This window comes from Myripristis murdjan, chromosome 11, assembly GCF_902150065.1.
Source record: "Myripristis murdjan chromosome 11, fMyrMur1.1, whole genome shotgun sequence".
In the NCBI taxonomy this organism is placed as follows: Eukaryota; Metazoa; Chordata; class Actinopteri; order Holocentriformes; family Holocentridae; genus Myripristis; species Myripristis murdjan.
In genome coordinates, this window is record NC_043990.1 from 5,620,684 (window position 1) to 5,644,175 (window position 23,492).

At 40.5% G+C, this 23,492-nt stretch overlaps 1 protein-coding gene, 1 long non-coding RNA gene and 1 pseudogene across 3 annotated transcripts in view; 1 reads left to right on the forward strand and 2 right to left on the reverse strand.

Annotated features, from left to right (window-relative positions):
• Positions 1–12,251, forward strand: part of styk1a (serine/threonine/tyrosine kinase 1a) — a 14,159-nt gene extending 1,908 nt beyond the window's left edge. For both annotated transcript variants that reach the window (XM_030064359.1, XM_030064360.1), the window contains exons 2-10: positions 2,975–3,030; positions 7,093–7,314; positions 7,408–7,644; positions 8,511–8,692; positions 9,371–9,451; positions 10,071–10,285; positions 10,816–10,856; positions 11,256–11,352; positions 11,706–12,251. In XM_030064359.1, the coding sequence (XP_029920219.1) occupies positions 2,976–3,030; positions 7,093–7,314; positions 7,408–7,644; positions 8,511–8,692; positions 9,371–9,451; positions 10,071–10,285; positions 10,816–10,856; positions 11,256–11,352; positions 11,706–11,901 (1,326 nt within the window). In that variant the 5' untranslated portion in view covers position 2,975 and the 3' untranslated portion in view covers positions 11,902–12,251. The remainder of the gene's footprint in view (positions 1–2,974; positions 3,031–7,092; positions 7,315–7,407; positions 7,645–8,510; positions 8,693–9,370; positions 9,452–10,070; positions 10,286–10,815; positions 10,857–11,255; positions 11,353–11,705) is intronic.
• On the reverse strand, positions 3,730–5,631 carry LOC115368311 (uncharacterized). Its single transcript, XR_003929006.1, has 3 exons — positions 5,375–5,631; positions 4,837–4,891; positions 3,730–4,711 (listed from the first exon to the last, which is right to left on the reverse strand). It is a non-coding gene; the product is annotated as an uncharacterized LOC115368311 (long non-coding RNA).
• A 1,929-nt stretch (positions 12,252–14,180) lies between the features above and the next one.
• The window catches only part of LOC115368310 (polyhomeotic-like protein 1), a 20,298-nt pseudogene continuing 10,986 nt past the window's right edge, over positions 14,181–23,492 (reverse strand).

Consider the following 23,492-nt stretch of genomic DNA (forward strand, 5'->3'; position numbering starts at 1 on the left):
TGTTGGACACCATTTTCACCTCTGGACGTCTGGTGGTTCGGTTCCTATGGGTGGCATTTTGTGTTAGCTTAGCACAAAGACTTAAAGTCTATGGGAGTCGTTAGTCTAGCCTCCATCAAAATGAATAAATAAATAAATTAAAAAAAAATAAAAAAAAAGTTACAGCAATTCCGAAGCTCTCTTGTGTACACAGTGTATGATGTGTGTTTGAAATACACTTCTTGGCATCAAAAAAACAAAATAAACAATAAACAAACAAACAAACAAACAAACAAAATAAGAGTCATTGTAGGAGAAGTCAGATTCGAATTTCTATCTAAAAACAATTCTGAGACATGTATTTCAGATACACTGACTAAATCAGACAGCTTCAGAGTGGCTGTAAGGTTTATTTTTTCACTTTGACAGAGCTAGGCTAATGACTCTCATAGACTTCAAGTCTTTATGCTAAGCTAACACAAAATGCTACCCATTAGGAACTGAGCAGAGTTGAAAAGAGTTGAAAATGGTGTCCAACATCTTGTCCCAGTCTGGGAAAAAGTTAAAAAAAAAAAAAAAAAAAAAAGAGTATTCTGCCCAAAATGTTGGAGTATTCCTTTACAAACATCACCATGCTGTTAATTAGTTAATTAACACTTCTAAGATCATTTTTAATCAGAATTTGTGGTAAAAACTTGTGCTGCTGCTGTCGTGTGATGAACATGTGATCGGTGTGGACGCTGCAGCGACACGTGCAGCCGACACGCTCCACCACTTTTTACTACATTTGATAAACAAATCAAAGGGACAGGAACACTGAGCAGGCGTCCAATAGGCCAAAACCAACTGGTTACCACGGCATCAATCCCATAATGCTTATCGAGCTGACGATCATTCTGCCTTTTGATTTGAATAAACCGTCTGTGTGTTGTGTGCAGTACACAGGTTAGATTACAAACACACAGGGAAGTGAAGTGCTCAGGAGATATTTGAATAGACACACACACACACAGCCTCACAGTCATTACCACACACTCCCTTCTCCTGTCACTTCATCCATTGTAGATATTTTGATTTGATTTTGATTATACTTTCAAGTATATTCTCTTTGATTTTATGCATCTTTGTGTTTGTTCATGTTTGTGTGTGTGTGTGTGTGTGTGTGTGTGGTTAATTTCATGCCTCTCAGCCCTGAATCGCCTCCACCCAGTGTCCAAAATTCACTTTTTGTTTCACCTGCCAGTGGCTGCTAAACAAGTGAAAATTACCTGCCAAGAGGAATTATTGCAAAATAATTACTGAGTTACCTGCTCAGCACAAATTTTACTGTCGTTTGGTGCTTAGAAAACGACAATTTTTGGACCCTGTCACCCCCTTTCTTGTCAACTCCCAGTTGGATAGCTTGTTTTTCAAAGATTTTTTTTTTTCAATTAGTGGAGATGAAAAAAAGTGGAAGGAAACAGGAAGGATGTGTGACAGCCTATTAGGGCCACTGCAAAACATTTTTTTTTTTTTTTTTTTTATTTTGCTTAAGAACCACATGGCTTCACGTTGCTGGCACAGCGGTGTCTGTTCAAAGTCCAGATGCTGAAGAGAACATTGTGATTCTGGGCCCAAATCATGAAATTTCAATCATAAAAAAAGTTTTTTTTCTCGCATAGTTGTGACTTTATAATTTCAGAACTTTCTAGTTTATTTAGATCTCAGAATTTTCAAGTTTTTTTCAAGTTCTCTCTGTGACTCTGGGATTGCATACACACAGCAGCTGAAAGTAGTGACCCTATTCATTTTTTTTCCCTTAATCTGATTTTTCTAATCCGACTGTTCATGTTCTTTGTGTCACCTCCCCGCCCCCTGCATTTTTTTCCACCTACAAACTGTTAGTTCATCCAGTTCGTCCACTGTCACAAGTCAGCCATCCAACTGCATCCTCATTGCATCTATTTTTCTGTTTTCTATAAATCAGTTGATTTCACAAACGAGCAAGAAATAAAAAAATAACCAAAAAAAAAAAAAAAAAAAAAAAAAAAAAATCAGGAAACCAACAGAAAATTACAACAAAACAAATTAAACAAACAAACAATTATTCTGAAAATTACAGATTTTTTTGTGAGGAAAAAAAATAGAAATAAAAAAAAAAAACAAGATAAAAATAATAGATAAAGAATATGTCAGATTCAGTATTATTATTATTATTATTGTTGTTGTTGTTGTTGTTGTTGTTGTTGTTGTTTTACTGACATAAAAAAAAAAAAAAAAAAAAATCAGGTCTGTGTCACATTTGTGAAAAAATAAATCTGAACCAGGCCACTTTTTACTGAACATAGCCTGAGGAAAGACCAAGAGGCTGGCAGCTGGAGCAGGAAACATTTTATTATTATTTCCTTTTGTGGCTTTAATTGGTGGCCTGAGAGCAGAGAGCCTGAAGCTGAGGGGCAGCTGGTTAATCTCAGGTGAAGCAGTTGGTCAGTCACACTCAGGGATGAGTCGGTCATACGAGCCTCGTCATGCCTGTGATCTGATGCCTGCTGAATGCCAAGTCACTCTGTCTCGGCTTTTATAGATTTTGGGGTCGCCGCTGAGCAGATGTAACTCTGATCTCTGCTCCTATTTTCCCCATGTTGGTGATGCCTGGTTCACCATAAAAAAAAAAAACTGGTTTCATACTTTTCATTCCTGTGACTTTCATTCATTTGCAGTCGTGAAACAGTATAAGCTAAATTAAATATCAGAGAACATGGAGGAGTGTGTGATGAGTTCTTTCTGTGGCTGGCAGTCTGCTCCCCTCTGAGTGAGCCCTCTCTAATTTGGAGATCAGTGACTGGTAGTTAAACACAGCGTGACTGATCCGTCCACTTCCTCCCCGAGCTGCTGTGGAGGCCGACGCCGAGTCACTCCGTCTAAGCTGTGGGGATTTGGGGCTGCTGCTGAGTCGTGGTAATGCTGCTGAGTCGTGGTAACGCTGATCTGTGTGTGTCCCTCTCCTCCTCTGCAGCATGTCATCCAACTCCACGGCCGCTACGCCGTGCGCTCCGGGGGAGACCATCTGTGGTGAGGCCACGACCGCCACTCTTCTCATCTCTCCCTCTCTCTCCCTCTCTGCTCTCATTGGCTCCCACACGCCCTCCTCAGCTTCCGCTCACTCCTCTTTCCCTTTAAGTCTCATCCACCTGTTCCCTCTCTCCCTCTCTGCCATGCTCCCACACTCTCTCTAGGACAAGTTTCCTGTTTCCCTTCATTTTCTCAGAAAATCCTGACACAGACAGCAGAACCGAACCAACCTGCTACCACTTTAAAACATAACATGACATAACATGACACAGCATGACATGACATGACATAACACAACATAACATGACATGACATAACATGACATAACATACCACGACATAACATAACATGACATGACATAACATGACATGACATTATGTTATGTCATAACAAAACATGACATAACAAAATAAACAATGAGCAAATGAATAAATGCATGAATTGCCATTGTGTTGTTAATAATAATAATAATGATGATGATGATGATGATACTGAACTATAATAATAATCAAGAGTGGAACCAAAACCAACCAGCTTCCACCAAATAAATAATACATGCATTAATTATTGTCATCATTATCATTGTTATTATTAATACTACTACTACTAATAGTAATAATTTAAAAATCTTTTTGCATAGCACTTTTTGTACAAAAAAGATGCAGCTCAAAGTGCTCTGTAATGTAAATGTAATGTAAACAGAGTAAAAACATAAAAACAGGCACAGAGTGCTATAAGTAATGTGACATAAGATGGAAAATCAGCACGCTTTTCTTCAATACTGTGTCCTCATTTATCAACAACGAAACCTCCTGCGGCGCTGTCACACTGTCACACTTTAAAAAAGTTAAAGTTAAAAGATGGAGCACACTCACACACATACACACCACTGGAATCATAAACTTTTAACTCAGAAAAATCAGCGAGTGAGGACGGACAGGGCAACAAGTAAAGGCTGTGAAGGCAACACGAACAAACAACAACAACAAACAAAGATCCAGCGCCAATCTTTAAACTCAGGAAAATGTTTGATGTGGATTTCCAGCACAAGGGAAATAATTTTGATCTGTATTTGATGGTTAGATGGTTAATTGTGTGAGTTTTGATAATACGACATCATTTCCACTATGAAGTAGACTCAAATTGATTGATGTTGACAAGCAGAGGGAGAGTTTTGTAAAAGTATCGAGACAAATTTCCACATCGCTGACGGTTATAATAATAAGTATATAAGTAATAAGGCTTGCTTTACATTACTAGGCCATTTGTCAAATTCTGTTATGAAACTGAGGAGTGAAATGATTGCTGCAACCTTTTTAAAAAGGCTGAAAAGATTTCCCCTTTCATCAGCGCCGTTCCCCTGCAGGAACAAACACAGTCGTTTCACAAGTCTGCATTACACAATTAATATCAGGATTAAAGAACAAACTCATTGTGGGACAAAAAAAAAACAAACAAACAAAAGATTGGGAAACTTTTTTTCTGGTGTGCAGCATTTCAGTTTGATGTTCTGTTTACGTCTCCTTTATCTTCTCCTCTCTCTTCCTCCACTCTCCTCCAGTTTCCTCTTCTCTGCTTCTTGTTTTTCATTCACTTTCGTTCACACTGTCCACTCGAGAAACACAGGTGCTGCGTGATTACACAATCTGATGGCGTGATGGCCTCCGATTTCCTTGATACGCTGTGATATTACAGTTATTATTACGTAATCTTGAGATAAGCCCTTGAAGGAAGCTGGCACATTAATTTATCCGACACTGTACGAAGGTAAACGACCAAATCAGAGAACAAAGAAAAGTTACACACCAGGAACCCACATGACTCGACAACGTGCTCCTTCATCTTTGGTCTTCATCTTCATCTGTTCAAATATGGAATATGATAGAAAATAAGAGTTTGAAATGCTGAGTGTCTTCCAATAATATTCTGTCATCAGTGCCATTTTTGTGTTTTTGTTTTCTTCACTATATACAAAAGTAAATTAAGATGCATTAAGAATTTCAGTCCAAAAATCAGATATAATTCAAATAGAAAAAAGACACCTTCTCTGGAAAAAATGGGTGCTGGCATTGATACGTGTTTTAGAAATGATGCTTCATGCAAGATTTTCCTGTATAGGCTACAAACCATTTTCTTCCAAAGGCTCTAAAGAAAAGAACGGGCAGGGCCAAACACAACACACCCTGTAAAGTGTTTGCACCGAACTGTAAAGGTTTGTTAAGTCGACGTTTGTCAAGACGTGCCCTGAGAGCGGAACAGACGTGTAGAAAGCTCAGGCTCAACAAAACTCCTTAATGAGAACGGCAAAAATTATTTACGCCATGCTTCAAATTCCTCACCACACCTAAGGCGTACTGAGAGCAGGGTGTGTTGCTTTTCACGCAGACCAGTCTTTTTACATTCCGGTTTGAGCCGTCCCTGCAGCGGAGCGTCGGATTCAGGAGGAGCTCCGCATCAGGAAGGCGTGGCACCGACATGTGCTTTATCACCGCTGCTGACACGCCATTTGAATCTGTGCTTTGTGCAAAGGGAGTGTGGCAACACGGGAGCACCTTACAGCAGCCGCTATTGGCACACAGCTAATTCTCCAGTACACAACCATGAGACAAAACACTGCAAAAACTCAAAATCTTACCAAGATTATTTGTCTTATTTCAAGTCAAAATGTCTTATTTCAAGTCAAAATATCTCAATACACTTAAAATAGGACATGATCACCTCAGGAGTAATTTGTTTTTAGACAATTTTCACTTGTTTCGAGTGAAAAGTCACTTGAAACAAGTGAAAATTTGCTTGTTTCATTGACAAAATTTGCCAGTGGAACAAGTGAAAATTCATTTGAAACAAGTGAAAATTAATAATAATAATAATAATACATTTTATTTAAAGGCGCCTTTCAGGACACTCAAGGTCACCGTACAAAAGGACAATAAAAACAATCAATAAAACATAATAATCAATGAAAAACAAGTCCAATATCAAGTGCAATACATAAAACAACAGTAAGGTGCAACAGTAATGTCATTCCAGTCCCAAGATTAAAGTGCATAGGCTTGTCTGAAGAGGTGAGTTTTAAGGCGGGATTTAAAGGTAGTGATAGAGTCTGAGTATTGTATGGTCTGTGGCAATGAGTTCCAGAGGCGGGGGGCCGAGCGGCTGAAGGCTCTCGACCCCATGGTGGATAGGCGAGCAGGTGGGAGGGTTAATTTTCTGTTCTTATTGCACTCGTTTCTGTTCTTATTGCACTCGTTTCTGTTCTTATTGCACTCGTTATTATTTACACTGGTTATTCAGTTGTTTACGCTGCTCAGTCCGTTGTTTACATTCTGTTTTTATCTAGTTATTCTCAATTGCACTCATTATTATTTATACTGGTTATTCAGTTGTTTACACTGTTTAGTCTGTTGTTGTACATTCTGTTTTATCTAGCTATTCTAAATTGCACTCATTACTATTTAGCTCCTGTTTTTTAGCACTAGTTATATAGACCATATCATACCAGTTATATAGACTATATTTACGTATAATATTTATATTTATATATACCTAAACGGTCCCACAATTCCATCTCTGCTGTAATCCGGAAGCCAAGCAACGACATTTCGTTGCCAAAATCTCACTGCTGTGTTTTTTTGTGCAATGACAATAAAAGAAGTCTAAAAGAAGTCTAATTGTATAGCTTGAAACAAGTGAAAATTGTCTAAAAACAAGTTACTTCTGAGCTGATCATGTCTTATTTTAAGTTTAATGAGATAATTTGACTAGAAATAAGACATTTTGACTTGAAATAAGACAAATATTCTTGGTATGATTTTGAGTTTTTGCAGTGAAGTGGTTGTTAGTGCAGTGGCCTAGAACCAAGAGATAGGACGCCTCCTCGATCATATCAGTGATTCAGGATTACTTCAACCCCTGTCTGCACCGCTGTCACTGAGAATTGACATTAAAGAGACATTTTCACACATTTCAGTGCCTCAGGGGGCAAGCAGGAACCAACACGGCGTTCTGGTTTCTTTCTCCTGTTCCTAACATTCGTCCTCGGCCCCTCTCCTCCTCCCTCAGAGATCAGGGTGTACGAGTCCGAGGTGATCGTCGTGCCCACGCTGCTCCTGCTGACCTTCCTGTGCACCCTGCTGGCCGTGTGTTTGCTCAGGTTTTGCCCTGAACGCAGACGGGCTCGGGCCACGGCGCCCCGGCCCGCCCAGCCCTCCCAGCCCTACCAGAGGTCGAGCCACAGACACACTCAAAGGCACAGCCACCGACGGGACCTGCAGGGCATCGATGGTTTGTACCTGCCTGTTGTTCTGCCTGGATTTTATTGAGCCATTTTTTCATTATTCAACACTATTGTGTGTGTGTCCAAATGTGTGTGTGTAGCTCCGCCCGGGCTGAACGCGCTGGAGCATGAGGAGCTGCCCATGACGGTTCAGCAGATCCAGCGCAACGTGAGGCCGACTCTGGCTGCAGTACCACAGACGGCCACAGAGAGGCAGCACGCGGCCTTCAAACAGGTCACAGCCCTGCCGCTGTCCTTCTCCATCAAGCCGGATGACACGGTCAGCCTCTACAGAGCCCGAATGGACCGCAGGGACGTCGTCCTCAGGGTCCTGAAAGGTGAACCCGGCTCCATCACGCCAAATCCTGGGATTAGACTTCCCTGTGCAGACGTCTGCCTGGGATTATTCAGTGGAAACACAATTAGAAGGAGAAAACAAGTAAAAATTACATGAAAGTTTAGCAGCACATTTACCTCTATATGTTCTTGAGCTCAATATAAATCCATATTCTGACGCTAAGGTTCCCCAGTGCTTTCGGGTCAGAAAATTACTGCTGAAAAACACCAAATTTTATGTTAATTTCAATGCAGTGTGGAAAAAACAGGAACCAAGATGCACTTGTATATTGTCTATCTGTGCGTAATATTATATATAACTATATAACATAACATACATTGTTATTTATGTCGTAAAATGGTAAAGTTTTTCATTGTGGACCACAGACTGAAGGTCTTGCTCAGGGAAAAAGGTTCAGGAAAACAACCCACCTCTTTGACATGTAGGGGATGTGATATTTTTTTCCCTAGGATGGTGAAGTAATCACCTAAGTGACTTACATTCATTCTCTACAATCTTTCCCTGACCAAGTTATGACTAACCCCAACCTTAACCAATAAACCAAAATGACCACTTAAATGCCCTCGCCATCCTTGGGGGAAAAAAAAAAAAAAAAAAAAAAAAAAGCTGGAGTAGAGATTAATGAGGCAAAATATCATGTGGGTGTTAGCGATGCAGTAATCAAACTACAACAATTTGACACTGATTATAGGGTTAGGGTGCAATTATATGGTTAAATCTTAAATCTAGGATTAAATCTAGGGTTAAATCTTTTTTATGAGGGTCAGATTTGGGGCTCGACAGACGTGTCTTTTTAATTTTGCTGAAGAAACTAGACCTCACTGTGCCACCTCTCCTCCTCTGCAGAGACGGCAAACAGCAGCGAGAAGCAGCACTTCCTCGGCTTCGCCTCCTTCCTGTCCGGGCTCGGGCCGCACCCCTTCCTGCCCGTCCTCATGGGCGTCATCTCAGCGCAGCCGCCGCTCATGATGGTGGTGGAGGAGCTGCAGCACCGAGACCTGCTGGGCTTCCTGTGGAGGTGTAGGCAGGTACAGTGACCGGCCATGACACAGGGATACATACAGTACATATATCAGCTTATTGCTTGCACAAGAGACGGCCAGTTTCTGCAAACCAAATCAAGAACTTTTAAAGTTTTTTTTGATGCTACCTGGAATTGAAACTAAGACCAATTTAAGAACCGTAAAAAAATAAAACCCCAGCAAAAGCCTATTTTATGCTTGAACACGGCTGATGAAATGTCTAAAACTATAAATAGGTGGTAGGATGGGTTAGAGGTTCAGTCCATTATGTCCAGTTGTGATCAGTAAAGTAGACACAATACAAATGTTTTGCATATTGCAAATCAAGGCTCCAAAAACTGCATTTGAGATAATTTAATGCCTTATGCTACACAGATATTCAGCCTTAGAGCTGCCAAAGACCTGCTTGTACAAAAGCACATTCTACATGAATCAGTTAGCTATAATAATGCTAATATGGACTCTAAAACCTGGTCGAGACCTTTGACCTTGAGTACATACAATAAGTAGTTCCTGCAGTTTGCCTGTGGGGGGCAGTATAGATCCGTGTAATGTGTTCCTGACAGAGACAGGAACAGTTATCTCTTCCTGTTTTTAATGAACAGGTGGACTGTAGTAACTCAGTAACAACAGGTGTACACACTACCCCTCTTCCTGTGTGTGTGTGTGTGTGTGTGTGTGTAGGATAACTCAGGTGGAGAGTGTCCATGTGACCTAACAGAGAAGAAGATCTTCACCATGGCAGGACAGGTGGCCTCTGCTCTGGTGGGTTCAACATCTGTCTGTCTGTCTGTCTGTCTGTCTGCCTGTCTGTCTGTCTGTCTGTCTGTCTGTCTCACTGCTTCCCTGGTCAAGAGCACATCCTGTCTGTCTGCTTGCCTCTTCATCATCATCCTGTCTTTTAACTGATCGGTTAAAAGGAGAGCACAGAGCCTCACGGTGTTTCTCTGTTCATGTCATGACAAAACCTGCTGCTGTCTGTCTGACTGGAGAGAGTGAATCCTCTACCTGTCTGTCTGTCCTCTTCTCTGCACTGACCCATCTTCTGTTTATCTCTATCTCCACTTAGAGTTATTGACATGTGCAGAAATTCAATTGCTGCAAAACACTGAGTTTAATTAATTTCTTTATTAATGCTCAGTATATTCTGTAGGGTGAAAGTCCATATTATGTCCTCTAGAGGGCGTAAACCTGCCAATAGCACCCCCCATCCCTGCTTGTAAATATTAATGTAACTCTGTCTGCTATTTGCCAACCTTGCTCCTTCAACAACTTATAAAAAGGGGAAAAAAAATCAGTGAAAACCCACTTCAAGGTCAGTCAGCCCCAGAAAGATCCAATTAAAGACCTCAGTTTGTTTCTCTGTGTCTGGATATCTCCTCAGGAGTACCTGCACACTCAGGGCTGCATGCATGGCAACGTGGGAGCTCGCAGCGTCCTGGTTGGTGGGGACCTGACGGCCAAACTGTGGGGGTTTGGCCCCGCCTACCGCCGGAGGACGCAGGCCGGGTCGCCGGGCGAGGTGGAGGACATGGAGCTGAGGAAGTGGCAGGCGCCTGAAGTGCTGGCCAGGAGACCCGCCAGCCAGAGCAGCGACGTGTGAGTGAGGAGAGCAGAGAGTCCAGACAACATGGCTGAATGGAAATAGGAATGTGATGCATCAGCAGCAGCAAAATCTAAATTTTACTGCTGATGTCTTTAATATCTTCAAATCACATTCTCTGTTCCATGACCTTTTCAAAATACTTCATATAGACATTTTGACCCTCCAGTGTCCCAGATCAAGAGGCTTCAGGAGGCATTTCTAGTGCACACTGGACTCCTGATCAGCTGGTGGATTTGACTGATTACCTTCTATTCTTTTTTAAAATTTATTTATTTATTTATTTTTAATTTACTGTTTTAATCTCTCCTTTTTTTAAAAGCCCCTCTAGGCACAGCTGTTGCAAATCAGCACTCACTACAAACACTATGATACTTGATATATATGATACATAAATTAGCATTGGACAGCTGCTTTCAGACATTTTTTCATTACCATTCATTCCATAATGTCTGTATTTATTTTACACTGAATTCCTGTCCCTTTCATTGAAAAGACTAATTCCAGCTATTCTCTCTCCTGGCAGATGGTCCTTTGGTATCCTGCTCTATGAGATGGTCACGTTAGGTGGGTGTTTTTGAAACTATAATCTTGCCTTTTAAGAGAATTTAATTTGAAAATAATCACAAACGATGCAACTCCAATCGTACAAGATTGCAAGCCAGTTTGGAGAGATGCTGGATTTGACCCAAACTTAAGTACCTTGGAGGAGAACATTTTAAATGTGTACTAATACTTTTATTTGACTTTGGTTTGCGTAACATTTTAGAAAAATGCTGGAATTTGATTATCAGCAATATCCAACCTTACTGTAAAGGACCTGATGCACTGAGAACCATACTAAACCGTTTCTAGAGAACATGATAATTTTATAACCAACCTAGATACCATCTTGCAGAATAAAAAAATTTAATTAAAGTCATGCAACAGACTTCAGCACTAACACTGCCCCCCGTGTGTGTCCAGGCGACCCACCGTTTGCTCATCTCATGGCCAGTGAACTCCTGCAGTATCTCCAGAGAGGAAACACCCTGAGGAGACCAGCCAGCTGCTCCAACTCACTGTGAGAGCGAAAAACAGATACACGTTCTAACCCTAACACACTCAATTCTGTGTGAAACAGCCTTCATACAAACGTGATATCTGAAGTTTAATAAGGGCAATTAATCAAGAGGTCACGAGGGGGTTACTTAAGAGATTTTAGTGGGCCAGATTATAATTTTTTGGCATTAAATCTCCTTATTTGCATCTTATTCTTTCAAACCTTGGAAGAAAATCAATGTCCAAAGATTGCCTGCATTTCTAGTATTGAAAATGTACTTCTATGTGACCACATTAGTAGACAACTTTAGGTGACATTTTATCACTCAGTAGTTTGGTTTATGTACTAACCTCCGTGTGTGTTACCTGGTCCAGGTACTCGCTCATCAGGTCGTGCTGCCAGTGGAGCTCGCAGCAGCGTCCGCCCACGTCCGACCTCATCAGGAGGCTGCAGGCCGGCGAGAGGTCAGCCAATGACAGGACGGTTCTCAGAGTGCCTGAGCCGCTGGACATTGAGAAATACCTGCGGGAGGCGGGATATGGAGAGGCCTACAACTACGCCGTTCTCTGATTGGCTGGGAGTCTGATCAGTCAACGCTGGTGTTCCTCCTCCTCCTCCGCCGGGCCGGCCTCACGTGATTTTGCACTGAAGACTGTTCTGAAAGACGTTCTGCGTGGGCTGTGCACGTCGTTGGACCAGTTATCAAATAACTTTTTATATCAAAATGCGCATTCAATCGAACTGTTATTTTACCGGACACTCAAAATCACTCAGCTCGCACAAAGAGACTGCTGGGACACTTCATGAGTGTTACGGAGCACACTCACGTTACGTTCAAGGAGTATGTTACAGAATACTCCAGGGTTTTTCTGACTTCCCCAGAATGAAACAAGATGTTCGACACCGTTTTCACCTCTGTACGTCCAGTGGTTTGGTCACTAATGGGTAGCATTTCCTGTTAGCTTAGCATAAAGACTTAAAGTCTATGGGAGTCATTAGCCTAGCTCCCTAAAAGTAAAAATTCTTTTTTTTTTTAAATTCCAAGACGTGTATTTCAAATCTACATGATCCACTGTGCAAAAAACACAGCTTCAGAATTGCTGTGAGGTTTATTTTTACACTTTTGACAAGCCAGGCTAACGACTCCTATAGACTTCAAGTCTTTATGCTAAGCTAAGATGAAATGCTACCCACTAGTGGACGTCCAGAGGTGAAAATGGCATCAAACATCTTGTCTCAGTCTGGGGAAGTCAAGAAAAGGGGTATTTTGCCTCAAAATGTCAGCATACTCCTTTAACTATATAATAAAAAGTAATATATGAATTGTAAATATCAGGTCTTTTTATCTGTAAACATATCGAAGAGACTATTACAAAGAAAGAGAACAATGTACTGCATGTCTCCTGATTATTTTAACGAAGAAAAAGAGCTCAGAAGTCATGACGCTGCTCAGTGGGGGGTGTGGCTGTGCGGTGGGACTACAAATCCCAGGAGTGAGTGTGTGTGTAGGGGGGTGAATGAAATCCTTCTCTGTAAATTAAGGTTGAAAAAACAAACTACACTGATTTATTCTCATGGTTAATGTCCGCAGGCGTTTATATTTATATTATATATATATATATGTATTTCTGCAAGGTAGTACACATTTTTAACTCACCTGGGGAAGCAAACACTTCCAAATGGTCCGTCACTCCTCACAAAGAGGTTAGTTCTCCCATTTCAGAAATAAAAGCACAACCATCATGGCTTTAAAATTGCTCCTGGATTATTTATTTGCATGATGATATTATAAACCTTGTCTCATCAAAGCTTAAAACCAGTCCCTCCAAGATTTTGCAGTTTTTCAGTGATTTACTGCACGAAAAAAATAAAAAAATAAAAAAAATAAAACACTTTGATTCTGCAGCGGCTTCTCTGGAAAACAAAACAAAACAAAACAAAAAAATTTAAAAAAAACGTTCCTTTTGCAGAATTGTCATTTTGGGAGAAAAGTGCTACGTTTCAGGACGAGAGCGACTCCAGGAACAGAGTTAGAACGATCTGCTGCTCACAACGTGTTTCTGTCACGCTGGTTTTCACCTCAGGGTGCAGAGATTTGGCAAAGAAATCGGGGCTCGTGTTTAAATGTTGAGTGCATTTTTCTTTTCTTTTTTTTTTTTTTTGTTGTTCTTTTTTTTGGTCAAAAACCACAAGCCCTTACGATATGCAGAGGAACCTGTTGATTTTGCAGGAAAAAAAAAATGTACAAGTTCGGCACTACAAAATCCTGGGGCGACTGTGAAACATGAACACACAGCTATCAAAGATTATTATCCCTTTTTGAATAAGAATATTGTAATAGCCACAGTCACTAACAATAAAGCCAAAGAGAGCTAGCTAGGTGGATAAATACCGTAGGCAGATACACGAAATGCGACAAAGCTATGAGGAAGACGGGAAGGTTCCTTGATCAAGGTGTAGCTACTACTCTTCAGTCACGCTTCTCTGGGAAAGGCAACGCATGTCATCGCTTGAAATGACCAGAGTAAAAAAGTAAGCACTAATATATAAAAAAGAAGGAATGATATGAAAAAGCAGTTGTAAAAAACAGACAATCCCGGTCTAAACCTATTTGTACAGACTACTGAGAAAGGCCACAAGGTTCACAGATAGAGAAAAAAAAAAAAAAATCTACAGTAAATAGCTTAAACAAGGCAGTCCAGCAAACAAATGTGCATTTAAATATAAAGGCAAATATTACACTTACTACAGTTTAGTTGCTCATTCATAAAGTCACTCATCCTTCTTTGTCCCTTGTTCATTCGTCCCAAACTCAGGTCCACATTTTGTGGCTGCGAGCCTCCTTTTTCTTTTTCTTTTTTTTTTTTTTATTATTCTTAAACTTGGTTTTCCTTTTTGTGCATGAATGCAGCTTGAAGATCCTTCAAATCAACATGATGACTTTTTTTTTTTGCCCCTTCACTTTTCTTCATGACTTCGTGTCGCCACACAAAGTCAAGCCCGTGACGTTTCCCTTTGCTCGCAGATCAGGAGCAGTCAGGAAAACAAAAATGACACTGTCTCTTCAAAATGAAATAATAATAAATCAATGAGCGCAGACGACTGTTGTTTTTAAAGGACGTCCTCGGTTGATTCATTCTCAAACTTTGCATTTGGTAAATCTAGAGATGTGAAACGTCTCGGAGCAGAACTTGTGCTTTTGTCCTAAATCCGCCTGGCCAAACGCAAAGCTCACCGATGAAAACGTGTCTTGTAACGATAATAATTTTATCGAAATCCCTCTTTTTAACTGTGAGGGAGCCGGCCGGGACCCTGTACCCTCCGTACCCTGTAAACAACCAAACAGGCCGCCGTCGTCACACCTGCTCTCATAAAGTGATCACAGCAGACGAAGTGCTAGTTTTCTATCAAAGTTATGATCTTGAGACTCTTTCCTCTCGTGTTTTTTCAGATAAATTTCACTCAAACCCTTCATGTCTTCAACACATCATTTTAGTCCCACATCCACTCTGACTGTGGATTCGATTCACACGAGGGCCGTAATCATAACCATAAATCAAGATACAGGCAGAACAATCAATCTTATTTGATTTATCCAACAACATAAAAAAATTTCTTTGTGCAACATGATGCAACAAAAACATCAAAATCAGAACAGAACATGTTTTTCCGACATAATTCTTCTGCATTTCCTCTCTTTCTTTCTTTCTTTCCTTCTTTGATTACGTTGGTTTGGAGCAGAAACATAAAATGTGACCCAAACGGGAAACAGGAAACAGGACAAACACAACTTGGGTCAAAGCCGCGTTTTCACACAGGACTGTTAGAACGAGTGGACCTCGTCGGATTAATAATAATAAAAAAAAAAAAAAAAAAAAAAAAAAAAACACAAATTATATAATGGCGTGCACTGAAATGACCAGTGCTTCACGTTTGGTCTGAATGCGCCTTTACTTTGTCGCTCCCTGAACACTATGCTGTTTTTACTGAAGAACAGACAATAAAGTTTCTATTCTATTCTATTACAGGACCACTAGAGGGCGCTTAGCTTGAAAACATAACAGGGTCATGATAAGCTGCTATGAAAACGATCTGTAGGGGCATTTTTTTTTTTTTTTTTTTTTGCCAGAGGAAACATCTCGATTAAAGTCACCAGTGGGTCTGCAGTTGTTGAGACTCAGAGGACGTCCCGGCGTCGTAACAGTCCCGTGTGAATGAGGCTTTCAAGTGCTACAGGCCCATGTCGGGAGAAAGAGCTCAGGCTTGGCTTTCTGAGACGCACCTCCTACATTCCACGGCAGGACGCTCGGGTCCTGGCGGTTTCTAATCTGGATTTGGGACAGCGGTGTGGGGGGCAAAGGCCCGGGGCTCGATTTTGGGCACATTCACGTCAGTCTCTCAGATTGTTAATGTGGGCGCAGATCTTGAGGGCGGGGCCCAGCTTGATGTTCATGGTGGACATGAGGTGCTCCTCCTTCAACAGCAGCAGCGCCTGTCCGTCGATCTCCTGCGACAGGAACTGCGAGGCGAGCTCTTCGCATCCTGGGACGGGAGAGAGGAGGGGCGAGGGCGAGTGGGAGGAGGGGAAAAGAGAAAAATGGAAAAAAAGAAGAGTAGCAGAGTGAGCGTCTTTAATGCCAGCTGTTAGCAGCTTGTGTGATTACAGAGAGACTGATCCAAACTTCAATAATCTAAATCAATGTGAAGCCCCTATGAGACAAAAAAAATCCCATAATTTCCTTCAAACATTGTGTGAAACAAAATAATAAATAATAAATAATAAATAAAGAAAAATATCATCTGGCCTATGAGGATGCAATTCATCATTGTACTTTAGAAATTGCAGACTCCTGCAGTCATTTTAAATATTTTCTATATTTTTATAAATGCATTTTTAACAAATTGTACTTTAAATATTTCATTTTTTATTTCTTAAACTTTTTCTAACTGTAAATAATGTTTTTTTTTTTTCAGTCTTACCTTAATTGTTACTTTTCTTCTATTTAAAAACAATATATATTTGTATCTGATATATTTTAGGGGTTGGAGTTTTGAACGATTTTAAATTATTATTATTTTTTTTATGTATTTCTTTAGATGGAAGTCAACAGATTCTGATAAAAAACTAATAAAACTGTGTCCTCATGGGCCAAAGTTGCAATTTTTAAAACATTTTCAGAAAGAAACAATGGGACTTTTGTGTGTTTCAGTTCCAGAGGGTTAAAGTCTGAAAAACTGAAATAAAACATAACTTTTTTGGCTTTAATTTTCCATGGCAGAATATTCCCCAATTTAACAATAAATGCCAATGAACTGACTAAATTTAGATTTTTTTAAAACTCGTATTAAATCCCATCATTTTGATGTCCTGAACGGTGACATCACACTGTACTGATCAACACAACATCAGAGAGAGAGAAACTGACTATTTATTTAACTCTTTACCTGTCAAATGACATTTAATATGCACTGAGGTGAAAAAAAAAAAAAAAACATCAGTCATCACTTATGTAAACCTTCCAACCTTGCAGGGAGGAAATAAACTGAGACACTTCCTCCACGCTCCACTGGGCGGGGCTGCCGGGCAGACAGCCGGGGGCGGAGCCTTCCAGCGGGAGCGGAGGGGGCGGCTGGTGGCAGGACGCGGAGGAGGCGGGAGAGAGGGACATGGGGTCGTCCTCCTCGTCCTCGCCGCTGGACGCCTCGTCTGAGTGGCTGGACTCTGAATGGCACTGCAGGGAGGAGACAGTGTTAGTGGCTATTATCATTAACATGCACTGTCCCTGAAAATACACTAATTACTACATTAACGAGTCCCGGAGTCCTCTCATTTAAATATTTTTTCCATAAATTTCACATACTTTAAATCTTCTAAAAAAAAAAAAAATGAATAAAAGTTGATAGTTGGCATCACCGCAAGGCTGGTACAGCAGGTGGCGCTATGCAAAACAGCTGTTAGCAAATCAATCAAACAGCACCAGGAGAAGAAGAACAAGGACGGCAGCACTTATTTTGTAATCTTACTTCATTTTTTTTCTACTGTCTGGCTGTGCACTGGATGCCCACTGGATGGGCATCCAGTGCTGGATGATTTTTATGATGGATGAATGTTTCTAACAGAGATCGTCAAGATCCCGATGAAAAGATTTGAAACCTTTCATTAAAAACCAGGACATATTGACAGGACAACTTTTCATGGTGTCTTTGGTGAGTTTTTCCACATCTTCCAAAGCTGCTTTATCAATCAATCAGTCAAACTTTAGTTATAGAGCACTTTTCATACAAAAGGAGCAGGCCAAAGTGCATGGCATAAAAACAATACAACAAATAATAGGCACAAGAGATATCCCCCCTTCTCCCATACATACATAGACACACACAAACACAAACACACACACAAATTTAAAAACACTGAGGAAACACTCTCCTACACTCGCCACTTTGAAGTGAGGAAACACCAGAGTGAAGATAATTGATACTATAGAGATATGAGATGACTGTACAGATTAAAATTCAGTAAATATCTAAAAAATAAAAGTAATAAATAAATTCAGTTAAAGGGCAGACTAAAAAGGTAAAAATAATCAAATAATTAAAATTCAATTAAAAACCAGTCTAAAAAGGTAAAATAAATAAATAATATAATAAATAAAAATCAGTTAAGAACCAGACTAAAAGTTTAAAAATAATAAATAAATAAAATTTAGTTAAAAGCCATACTAAAAAAGGTAGGTCTTGAGTTTGCTTTTATGAACTTTTATGAAACTTTTTATGATTTAGAAATGATTTGTTAATGATTTGTTAATTTTCCAGTATTTTCCTTAAACCCCTCACCTTGACAGGAATGGGCCTCCCTGCGATCTTGGCGCTGGCTATTTCGGAGCTGGTCCTGCGGGGAACCCTCCTCCTCGCCACCCCTCCCTCCTCGTCCGAGTGCGACAGGTGACCGTGGCCGTGTTCGTGACCTTGAGCGTGACCCTGCGCCTGACCCTGACCCTGGCTCTGCCGCATGCGGTAGTGCTGGCTGAAGCTGACGTTGTACCTGGGGAACCAATACATACTGTATCGTAGACAAACAGTAACATATACGGTACTGAAGCCAAGACGAGCAACACATCTTTTTTTTGTTTTCCCTTTGCACCATACAGAGTGTAAAACCGATACACGTGTAGTGGACAAAGGGACAAATGCAAAGCAGAAGCAGAAAATGTAAAAAGTTACATATTCTTTTAAACAATGCAAAATATGCATTGTTTACACTGTGTAAACATAACATACGTACAACAAATGGATTGTATTATGCGACTGACATTAAAAAAACAGAAACAAAAAAAGACACATTATTCATGCTAAGGTTGAACAGAAAAGTGAATGAGGTGGCGATATCACAGTGTACATCAAACGTAAAAAACACGTAAGCATACAAAAAATAACATGCTATGAAATGTGCAGCAGCAGCCATCTGAGAATTCAAACATTTAGCTGCATGTTTGCTCATTATGGCTCTTTATTGTTTTTGTTGGTCTGAGGATATTTTTTTGCTGGGGGTGTGAGACAACCCGGGTTCAAATCCCGGACGAGCCCCCAAATTATGTTACGTCCCTTGTCTAGTGGAAACCTCTTGTAGTCCAGTAATTTTATGAAAAAACCTAGGACAAACTGCAAGAGAAGCAAACTCAACTGATTTTGTATCCTCAGTTTGTCCTGAGTGAGGGGAAAAAAGTCCCAAGGAATCCCATTGGTGGAAAGTTTAGAAAATCACCTATTTATGACCACATATTACCAAAAAACACTGTTTTTAACACACAGGGGAAAGGGGTTCAAAATTTTACTTTCAGATATCACTATAAAAATTCACAAGTTGATTACACACACAAAGACAAGAAAAAAAGTCAATTACAAGTTCTTTGAATTATTCTGTTTACACATGCATATCACACATTATCTGATCTGATATTCGCTAATTGGAATAAATGGAATTGGAATAATTCCATTTCATTCCATGCGCTAATTGGAATAAATAGTTATTAATGTTATTAATTCACTGTTATATAGTAACCTTTCAATTCAAGGTTACTATATATATAGTAACCTTTTAATTCACTGTTTAAATACCTGCTCTGGCATTTATTCCTTATATTCCTTATTAGCGCATATCAAATCAGATAATGTGTGATATGCATGTGTAAACAGAATAATTCAAAGAACTTGTAATTGACTTTTTTTCTTGTCTTTGTGTGTGTAATCAACTTGTGAATTTTTATAGTGATATCTGAAAGTAAAATGTTGAACCCCTTTCCCCTGTGTGTTAAAAACAGTGTTTTTTGGTAATATGTGGTCATATAGAGGTGATTTTCAAAACTTTCCACCAATGGGATTCCTTGGGACTTTTTTTCCCCTCACTCAGGACAAACTGAGAATACAAAACCAGTTGAGTTTGCTTCTCTTGCAATTTGTCCTAGGTTGACCCCAATTTTGGCCTAAAATTGGACTACTAATTACTGGACTATTACGTCAACTCAAAGCTACGGCTCAAAAAACAAACAATGTCTTATCTGGGACAAAAGTTATCTTGAAAATAGCTGTACGTTTGACAGGTTTTTAAGTTAAAATATGCCAACCTGGTTTTACTCTGAAAGAAAACGCTCCAAAACGTGATTTCTGAGATGACTGCCGCTGCGCCTCTTATAACTTCATGCATGTCAAAGTACCTCTTGGCACAAGTCATGGAGCAGAACCGTTTGGTGCCTCTGAACTGGCTGGCAGGGGCAAAGTTTTTACAGTACTCACACTTCAGCACTGAGGGAGGAGGTCACAGACAGAGAACAGCACATGGTCAATTAACTTCTGCACTTCAACAACTTTACATCAAAAAACACACACGTACAATTAGGGCTGGGCGATCATATCACGATACACTTGACCAAATACCTTGAGACTGTGATGATTCTGCAGGGTAACTACTGGTTTTCGATATTTTTTTGAACAGTCAGTAATGATGTGGATTTGATGACCAAGTAGAGGCAAATTAAAGAACAAGTGGAATATTCTGTCAAGCTCGGAAAACTGCATCCCATTAGTGAAAGGAAGCCTTCAACACCAGGAAAACACCTGTATAATATTACGCTCTATAATATTACGATATCCAAAATCACAGATGATAACTTGTCTTATATCACGATACCGATGCTAATATCAATTATATATATTGCCCATCCCTACATACAACAGGCAATTGTTTTTTTGTTTTTTTTCTTTTCATTTTGACATGAGAAAGGAGGTGAACACAGGTGTTAGTAATAACATTAATTAATGACCGATGACCTTAGTTCAGGGTTCTGGTGTCCTGGTGAAAAGGCTCTGCTACACTTAAACGCCTCATTCATTTATTTTTGCAAACCGCTAAACGTCGTAAGCGCTCACTGAGCAGACGGCCGGGGAAACACCCCGGACAGGTCGCCAGTCCATCACAGGGCAATTAATTTAAATTGATTCAGCTAATTAAATCATTAATTAGCATAGATCTTAATGTTTAAGTCCCCCTCAAGCCATTCATTAAGTTTTTTTTTTTCCATGAAAAAGAATCCCATCTTGCCTTTAAACGGCTTCGGTGTAACTCTACACATTGCACTCATTAAGTATGCACTGATTTATGAATATGCAAATAACCACCTTCCACTCCTTGATCCGCCAAACTTGCAATCAGCTTGTAACTTGTATCGAATTTGATAATTTATCCATATTAAAAATAAATAAATAAATAAATCGGGGAATCTCTTAGTTTTTCCAATATTGTTCATGTGAAGAAGCCATTTTGAGTTGGTCTTGTTGATTCGGAGAGTTTTTTTTTCTCTGTGCAAAATGTGACATAGGCTGGTTAATATGAACTTAAGAGTTATTCTGGTTGCCAGGAAACACATTTTTCCTCATTAATAATCAAATTTACGCAGCAGGGCGCTCCTGTGCGTGGCTCACGTATGAAGTTTCTGCGCTGTTGTGTTTACTGCGTTCACAACAACAAAGTGTTTACACGGACGGACAGACGTGCAGTCAGGAGTCAGAAGAAGGAAATTCCCAGCTGCTGGGCTGTAATTACAACCTCAGAGTGTCTCAGCGGCTCAGCCTGAAGAAAACAGACACATCCACAAAGTGTGACGTCCTGCTGCCCACACGGCACGCTGAGACGTTTCATTTCACAAGGTTTCACCACTTACCATACACACAGCATTACAGATTTAGTGTCATGCCATTAAATTTAAAGGAATATTCAACTGTAAAACCCATGAACGCTGCAGCATGTAAGTCAGCTCACTGCATCAGAGAGAAACGTCACGGCTGAGACATCTGAGGTGTCTGTTCCCATGTATTTATAGTATGAAGCCGGAATTTCCCACCTTCTGACATCTCTGGAAGGCAGCGTTAATACCACGGCGGCCTGGCCGTTACCTGTTGCTGTCGTCACAGCCTCCGATGGGTTGGTGTCTGGGCTGTCATTGGTCAGATCCTCAGCGGCCGGCTCCTTCACCGAGCCGCACACCTGTCGCACAAACGCCGAGAGGAAAAACCGAATCAGCGACAGGCTCCTCTGACGACACAAAGTAAAGCACTGATCTTTATTTCCCTTTACATGGAGCTGTTTTTATAACTGCTTTATATGTTTTAGCACCACAGCTTTGTAGTCCAGTCATTTTAAGCCAAATAAGGGGTCAACGTCAAACAAATTGCAACAGAAACAAACTCAATTGATTTTGTATCCTCGACATGTCCTGAGTGAGGGAAAAAAAAAGCCCAGAAGAATCCCACTGGGGGAAAGTTTCCAAAAAGATCAAAATACATCCCATTCAAACGCCTATTAACTTTTTTTCTCATGTGAATAGGGTAAAAATTTTAACCTTTAGGTATCACCATGAAAATTGCTGAGTTGATTACTTACCTTAAGACAAATAAAAAATGTATTGCAAGTTTGTTGAAATTGTTTATTGACATGAGCAAAGCCAGGTGAAAATCTCATAATCAATCCTGTTGATATATAACAGTCAAATACTAAACGTTAAGGTCTGAATGGAACCCATTTAGGCTACCAATGAACATTAAGGAAGAAGGAACTTATAACCAGTCTTTAACAATTATCATTGCAGCATGTCATAACTGCTCCACTAAGGTGGTAGCAATCTTGAAAAATGGCTGCCATTTTGAAATTTCTAAGCGGTTACTTGTCACGTGACCCATGGAGACAGCTCATCCCAATTTTCATGCTAGTATCATAAGAAGACCACTGTATATGCCCTCTGTAAAGCTGTGGAGTTTATGCAAATTTATGCAAATTAGCTCATGTTACTAAACAATTTCAACAAACTTTCAATACATTTTTTATTTGTCTTAAGGTAAGTAATCAACTCAGGAATTTTCATGGTGATACCTAAAGGTTAAAATTTTTACCCTATTCACATGAGAAAAAAAGTTAATAGGCGTTTGAATGGGATGTATTTTGGTCTTTTTTGAAACTTTCCCCCAGTGGGATTCCTCGGGGCTTTTTTTTCCCTCACTCAGGACATGTCGAGGATACAAAATCAGTTGAGTTTGTTTCTGTTGCAATTTGTTTGACCTTGAAAAAAAAATAAAATGACTGGACTATTGGGATTCTTCACATTTTCAAACTCTAAACTTCATGGTGCACCTAAAAAAAAACAGCAAAACCCCCCAGGTACTGACAGGGAACGGCTCCGCCCCTTCCTGGATGACGAAGCCCTCGATGAGGTGCGTGAGGACGTGAGGTTTGACCACGGCCTGAGGGGGAGGAGCTCGCTCCCCCTGGCCGCCCGCCCCCGCCGTGGGACACAGCCAGGGCCAGGGAGGAGGAGGAGGAGGGGGAGGAGGACGGAGGAGGCGCAGCAGAGCCTGGGCGGGACAGAGGAGCAGAGGGACAAGAGGGTTTGAGGTGACGAGGAAGAAAGCAGATTTCACTTTTCAGCTTCACGGCTTCCGGCTTCTCGTCACCTGCTTCTGTGGTGTCGGCCGGGAGCGCCGACGCGTGATCGATGACCGGGTGGAGCCGCAGGGGGGAGGGGCCATCCTCGTCATGGGCTGAACTGGATTCGGACTTCCTCTTTAGCGTGCCGGTCATCTGTTTAGTGACCTGTGACGGCTGAGCGCCCACCGAC